Source organism: Mirounga angustirostris, unplaced genomic scaffold, assembly GCF_029215605.1.
Source record: "Mirounga angustirostris isolate CCGP_5_RB_7025 unplaced genomic scaffold, mMirAng1.0.hap1 SCAF_12, whole genome shotgun sequence".
NCBI lineage: Eukaryota > Metazoa > Chordata > Mammalia > Carnivora > Phocidae > Mirounga > Mirounga angustirostris.
This window is the reverse complement of record NW_026991720.1, coordinates 105787724-105794844: the sequence shown is the minus strand read 5'-3', so window position 1 is coordinate 105794844 and position 7121 is coordinate 105787724. Positions and strand designations below refer to the sequence as shown.

The following is a 7121-nucleotide window of genomic DNA, read 5'->3' as shown; positions in this document are numbered from 1 at the left end:
TGCCCCCGGCCGCAGTGGAGGACCAGCGCAGGCCAGGATTCTGTCACAGCATCCACAGCGGGGGAGCTCACACGTGGCCAGTGGCCACAGATGCCGTCAGGGAGGGAGCCTGGCCCCACAGGCCTGAAGTGAGATGCAGGGCACGCCAGGGTCCGGCTGGGGTTAGCCTGGCAGCTGTGGGGGTCTGGGGATGAGCCGTGGGCCAGAGCCTGCCCATCAGCCCCCACCCCACCGAGCTGTGTGGGCGGGGGCTTCACTGCTCTAGGCCTCCCTTCTGGTGGCAATGGGATGGCCACGGTCATGCCCCGCATGACTGCGAAGACACCGAGTCCCGCTCCCAGGAACAGCCTGCAGGGCAGAGCTCTGCTTAAAGACGGGGGACAGTGGGGCATTTGTGAGACGCTTCTCTTGGGCGTCCGCCATTCCTGACCTTCAGTCCTCAGACACTGATCCTCTTTGAGGAAAGAGGAAAATCAAGGCAGAGAGGAACCTGCCTGTCACCGTCATTTGCACATTCATTCATTCCATTCTTTTAACAAACATTTATTAAGTGACTACAGTGCGCCAGGCCCTGAGCCAGGCCCCGGGGGACAGAGCCAGGTCACACACAACCCTCCCTTCAAGGAGGTCAGTCTGGGGCGGGGCAGACGCGGGAGCAGGGCAGGAGGGATGCGCTGGGCTGAGGGTGGTGGAGGTGTAAACAGACGGCTGTGGGGGGACGGTGTAAACAGACGGCTGTGCGGGGGACAGGGCAGTCGAACCGGCAGGACAGGGTCGCCGGAGACCTGCCCCCCGCGTCCTCGGGGCAGCGTCCCGGCTGCGCTCGGGGGGCCCAGAGAGGGAGCCCGGACACAGAGTGGATCACCGCGGAGTCCCCGCGCCGCCCCCCAGGGCCACTCTGCTCCTGAGAGCATCTCCGACCTGGTCTGCGCGGTCACCTCCTTTCTCAGCACTGGGCAGGAAACCCCAGGCCCCCTGGCTTTCGCTTTCTCCCTTCTCACACCGGTCAGCCGCCAGCCCCGCTCAGGCGCCGGGCTCGGGCCCGGGAGGACACCGCCCCTGGAACAGGCCACCCTCTAGACACTCAGAGCCGTCTGACCAGCTCAATGAGCTGCTGGATGTTTTTGTTCTGGTTGGACAGGCCATTCCTGATGTTTTCCAACAGGCACCTCTTTAACTCAAAAATGGCCTCGCTGTACCCCAAGCTCACCGCGGCCATGGGAGGCACCCCGTGCCACAGGCCAGGGATGTGCCAGATATGCTGCTTCTCGGGGTCACAAAAGGCCAGGTCCGCCAGCGTCCGGATGCCGCCGCCCTGTTTCTCCATTTGCGCAACGGCTCTGCTCACGTCAGCGGGCGGATCCAGGAGCAGCCTCCTCTCTCTCGGCCTGGGGCCGGGGGCACACGCGTCATGAACGTTCTGGTACACAAACTGATAGTTGGGCATGTGCCCCGTTTTTTCCAACCTCAGGAACGCGTGCAGAATGGCCGGTGGTATGTCCCTGGTCTCGGCTAAGCTGACCACGGTGACGTTGCTCAGCCCCATGAGCAACGTGGCCAGGGAGGCCTCCAGCTCGAACCTCTCCCCGGCCGAGGCCAGGGCCCCGCCTATGAGGCCCCCAGAGTCTATCACCAGGATGTGGTCACAGCCCAGGTCCTGGCTGAAGCTCTCGGCCACCGTGACGAGCTGCATGAAGGCCCCTCGAGGCCCACATCCCCGCCCCGTGGCAAAGCGCAGCCCAAACATGGTGTTGAGAAGCGTGGACTTGCCCGTGCCCGGCACGCCCAGCGCCGACAGGACCACCAGTCTCGACCTCCGCTCCAGGCGCACGTGCAGCTCCTTGAGGAGCCCCGTGACCCAGCGCAGGGGGGTGCTTAGCGTGCTCCCGTCAATCAGCTCCAAGGGAAGCCCCTTCAGCAGCAGCTCCAAGGCCAAGCCTGGGAAGTGGGCAAAGCGCCTCTGGCCGGCCGGCAGCTTCCCTGCCTCCACGAGGCAGCTCTCTGCCTCATAAAACTGTCCCATCTCCCGCAGGAAGTGCTCCACCCCCAGGGGCTCTGGCCAGAGCAGCTCGCTGAAGTCCACGACCCCACAGTGTTTCGGTCTCAGCGTGAGAGTGGTCTCCGGGGGCTGTCTCGGCCTCGGCTGGGCCACCCGGGCCAGCCCCCACTCCATCCACCTCAGGAAGTACTGCTTCTCGCCCAGGGAGGGGCCGCTGATGCCCGTGATGAACTCCTGCACGCCCCCGGCGGGCTCGTGGCCGTTCTGCTGTGCCCGCAGTTCCAGCAGCCTGTGCCTCAGCTCGGCCCTGCCCTTGTCCAGAGGGTCCCCGGCCCACTGGGCCTGGCACAGCTCCTTCTCCACCTGGGCCACCTTCCTCCACGGGTCCCCCTGCAGCCTCAGCTCGTCCCTGCGGTAGGCATCCAAGTCTTTCATTTTCCTGGTGATGCGCTCCATCCGGTCCTTGGCCTGCTGACACTCCTCGCAGTCCTCGTCCACCCGCAGCCCCAGCTTACGCGCCGCGTGGGCCATTTCCTCCAGAGACAGCCTCCTGCAGGGGGACCGGGCCACGTGAGCCACGATGGAGCGGACCCTGCGCACGAAGCCCGCGCTGTCGGTGCTGCTGACCTTCACCAGGACGTGCGAGTGGTCCATCTTCAGCACCGGGATGAGCCTGTTGAGGAACCGCAGGTTCGTGTTCCGCTTCCCGCGGTACGGGCTCAAGATGAAGTAGTATCTCGTGGCCGACCCCTTCATGGAGTACAACAGCTTGTACTCCTTCTTGCTGATGTTGTCAGTCAAAATGAACACGGCGGACGACACTTCGGTCAACAGCTTAAACTGCAGCCAGTGAGACCCGATGTCACCTCTCAGGTTCAGAAAGGCCACGGGCTCGGGGAAAATGTCCAGGTCCTCCCTGCCACTGGGAAGAAACCAGGAGGCTTCCACCAGCCCGTCTGCGATCTCCCGAGGGTTGGTGCCCACGTTCAGATCGCGGTGCCAGAAGCAGTCCCGCGGCCTGTGGCCTGGGCTGAGCACGGCGTTGAGGAGCTGGGACTTGGAGTTGCTGCTGACCTCCATGCGCACGAAGGCGAAGGCGGGCGCCCGTGACAGCACCGCACTGTCTTCTCGGAGGCTGCCCACCCCCCGTGAGGGCTGTGCCCACCACGTCCGCATGACGCCCCTCAGGGCCCATAGCAGAAACGTGTGGTGGTGGTTCTCCGAGTCGGGCAGGACGAGGGGGAGTGCAAACTGGCAGAGGGACATTTTCTGCACGATTTCTTGTTGTAGGAAACTGTCCGAGGACAGCAGAAGGGCACAGAGGAGGTCCAAGGGGTTCACGGGCGTGTCGGGCGTTGGCAGCTCAGAGAAGGAATAGATGTCCGCGGAGATGTCGTCGGCCGCGTCCCAGTAGATGATCTCCTCTTCCATCTGGCTCTCCTTCTCCGCGGGCCTGGCGTCCGGGGGCGCGTCCAGCACCATGGTGGTGTTCCTGGCTTCAGCGTTGAGGGCCTGCAGCTTCCTGAGGAAATTCCAGGGCAAATCCTTGGGAGCTTGAGGGGCCCAGTTCTTCATGCTGTCACTGCTGATCTGCAGGGAGTCCTGGAGGCTGAGCTTCTGGGCCTGGTAGGTCTCCAGCCCCAAAAGAGACAGCATTTCCTGCAGCCTGCTCCTCTCCACTATGGGGGGAAAAGAAGACGTCAGTGCTCACCCTGCGAGTCAGGGGCCCCAGCGGGAGGTGGGGAGGGAGACGGCCTCTCCTCCTTCAGAAAGCGGGGTGTGCGCGCCCTGCTCCTGCCTGAGACCAACAGGGGCAAACACAGCCAGACACGCGCGACGTTACAAAGGAGAGAGAAGAGGACACCCAGGGGCCACGTTTAAGGATTGGGAGATGCCGTGAAAAGGTCCACACGCCTGGTTTCTCTTGAAACCCATGGGACCCAGCTATGCTGGACCCACCGTAACCGTGTAGTGTGCACGGCCGTGCACCTGCACGTGGGCCACCCGCCCCTCCACGTGACCCCGTGGCCTGTCCCCACATCCTGGGCACAGCAGGAATTTTCCACAGGGGACACAATCCCCGAGTCACTCGGACTTTCTAGGTAACGTTCTCCTCTTTTTCACAAATAAACGGGGAGGATTTTTAAAAGAAACAGGAAGTTGTTACTAAATCCAGTCACAGAAATCATAGCTACACAACCATTTTGCAAATCTGAAGCCAATCACATGGTTTTCAGTGTTACCCTGGCAACATATTTGGTAGTGATGATCAGAAGCCTGCACTTGTTCAGGCCTTCCACCATCGTCCAATGCAATATGAATTCTTACGAGCACTAGGTTTTGCCCACTATCCCTGTCCTTGGCCGTGAGGTGTCACCAATTGTCCTACTGCATATAATTAGTATGATTTCAGTGTGAACTACATGAACAATGCAAATCCCACTGAGTTCCAGGATCTCCTCCATCATGAAGCTGCGTGTTCACATAAACCAGAGAGCAGTCGGGGACAGCCCCCCAGCGGGACCCAGCCCCGAGTCACAGGTGCCGAGCAGTTGGGGACAGCCCCACAGCGGGACCCAGCCCTGGGGCACAGGTGTCTCCTCCCCCGAGGGCCCTGCAGGTAGCCCATTCCGCTGGGCACAGACTGCAGAAACAAAAGAACTGCAGGGGGACACAGGGGGCAGAAACCCTTCACACTGCGGCTCAGGTTTCTGGGTGTTGCCTGAATGAACAGGGGTGTGGATTCTCTTACCCAGACATGAACAACTGGTTTCGTCCTTTAAGCAGCAGGCAGTGAAATGCGCTGGGGAAAAGCAAGAGCAAGAAACCTCCCGTGCACCCCTACCCGGTGTGGGGCCCGCGGCAGGATGGCTTCCCAAACCCGCCTGAGCTTTTAGAGTTACTTTGGGAACTCGTCAAAAATAAGAGTCCTGCGCTTGCCCCTGCTAGTCTCCGTCTCGGTCGCCATCCAGGGCCAGGGGCAAGAGGGGCTCTCACACAGCCGGGTCCTCCTGCGATGGGACAGGGAGCCGGAGCAGGGAAAATGCGTACCTGCTGGGAAGTCACTGTCCTGGGCCTCATTTGTACCATCTACAAAAGCAAAGGGAAATGAGGTGTCAGTCAAATCAGCGCCTTAGATCAACACAAGTTAGGCTAAACTGGGAACCTCCTTCTTCTAAGACAGTAACTTCTAACTGCTCACAATATAAAATCCCAGTCATGCCCCACTTGGTGCGCCCGTCCCCAGGCCGATCCCAACCCTGCTGTCTCCACCGCCACAACCAAACTCACAGTCATCTGGGTCCATGTCTCTCCATTCCAAATCTGGAAGAAAGCACACATATGTTGACTTTCGTCAGTAAGTTCGGACCTTTCTACCAAAAGTCTCGTGTTTATTTTTAGTGCTGGGATTGCCTTCAGTTCTTCCTATGTAAATTTCTGTTTTCCAACCCCAAATATGACACAGAGTAGTGGTAGCTACATACAAGATAGTGATTTGCTCTAGGATATATTCTTGTAAGAATTTACTGAAGTTTCTGAGAATAAAATACAAATAAGTTCATGAAATTTATATAGATTAATCTTTGATTTTAGAAACTATTTAAAACATAAGTCAATTGTAAATTCCTTGGCTCAATTTCAAGATTACCTTCTACAAACACCATTTTTATTTTTTTTAAAGATTACTTATTTATTTATTTGAGGGACACAGAGAGAGAGAGCAGGGGAGGAGCAGAGGGAGAGGGACAAGCAAGGCTCTGTGCTGAGCATGGAGTCCGACGTGGGGCTCGATCCCAGGACCCTGAGATCATGACCTGAGCCAAAATCAAGAGCTGGACGCTCAACTGACCTAGCCACCCAGCTGCCCCATTGTGCACTTTTTTATTGTTCTGTGCTCTGATCCAAGTAAGACTATCATCTAATCCAAAATTAAAATTACATTTTTCAAAGCTTATGAATTGAAAAAAGATTCTGATATTTTCAGATTAACTCCCCTCATGATTTCCGTATAGTTAGGTAGATAAACGTGACGTTTCAGTCTTTTCTGACGGTGTCTCTGGAGACAGACATGAAGAGCAGGGAAGAGAAACAGGAAATCATGAGAAATGATTCACACATGTCAAACCGCAGCGTTGAGCAATCAAAAGATTATTTTATCCAAAGTGGATAAAAGACATCAGAAGAATTTTTCCAAGGAATTCAAAATGCCCTCCGAGAAAATACAGCAGTTAAAGGAGGGGACAGGACATGGAGAAAAGTGCAGAATGGGCTGGAGGTGACTCAGAGCAGCTGTGAGCAGGGATCAAGGAGTAAACCTCAGAACCACAGAGGCTGGGGCCTCGCTTTGTTAGGGATGGGACACAGCTCTGACTGGACTGGACAGATTACAGATGACAGCAAGGAGGCCCACCGTGGCCAGAGGGCCCGCCTCTTGACCTGCAGGAGCCGCCGAGGGGCAGGAGAGCCTAGTGGCCCACAGGCGGAGACGGCTGGGAGCCCGGGTCAGCACCGGCGGGCAGCGGAGAAGGCAGCAGGCTTTCAGGCAGGGACGTGGCAGAAGGGTCCTCACCAGCACTTGCTCTCGGTCTCTCTCTGTGTGACGGTGGCCGTGCAGCGGGCTGAGTGCTGGTGGGCCTGTGGTTCGGGTTTGCACGTCCCTAGTGGCCATGATGCTGAGCAGCTTTGCAAGTGCTCACCGCCCATTCATACACTTTCTCTGGAGAAGTGTCCGCTCAAGTCCTTTGCCCATTTGTAAATCGCATTGGTTTGGTTGTGGAGTTTTAGGAGCTCTCCAGATATTCTGGATATTAATCCCTTGTCAGACGCATGGTTTGTAAAACTGTCTCCCATTCTGTGGCTGCCCTTTATGTCCCATGGAGAGTGTCCTCTGAGGCCCAAAATGTTAAACTTTTCACGTGGTCCCATTTGTCTCATTTTGTTCTTGTCAACTTTGTCTGCGGTGTCACCTCCAGGAAATCGCTGCCACACCCAAATGCGTGAAGCTTTTGCCCCATGTTTTCTTCCAAGCGTTTTATTGTTTTAGGTCTTGAATTTAGGATGACACTGATCCGTTTTGAGCTAACTTTTGTATACAGTGTTGGGTAAGGGTCTGACTTCATTA

General features: G+C 57.3%; 1 protein-coding gene across 15 annotated transcripts in view; it reads right to left on the bottom strand.

The window, feature by feature from the left end:
- Window positions 1-527: 527 nt before the first annotated feature.
- URGCP (upregulator of cell proliferation) overlaps window positions 528-7121 on the bottom strand; it is a 66297-nt gene continuing 59703 nt past the window's right edge. For all 15 annotated transcript variants that reach the window (XM_064575552.1, XM_064575556.1, XM_064575550.1 and 12 more), the window contains 3 exons: window positions 5291-5323; window positions 5051-5089; window positions 528-3678 (listed from right to left, as the gene is read on the bottom strand). In XM_064575552.1, coding sequence (XP_064431622.1) covers window positions 1085-3678; window positions 5051-5089; window positions 5291-5323 — 2666 coding nt within the window. In that variant the 3' untranslated portion in view covers window positions 528-1084. The remainder of the gene's footprint in view (window positions 3679-5050; window positions 5090-5290; window positions 5324-7121) is intronic.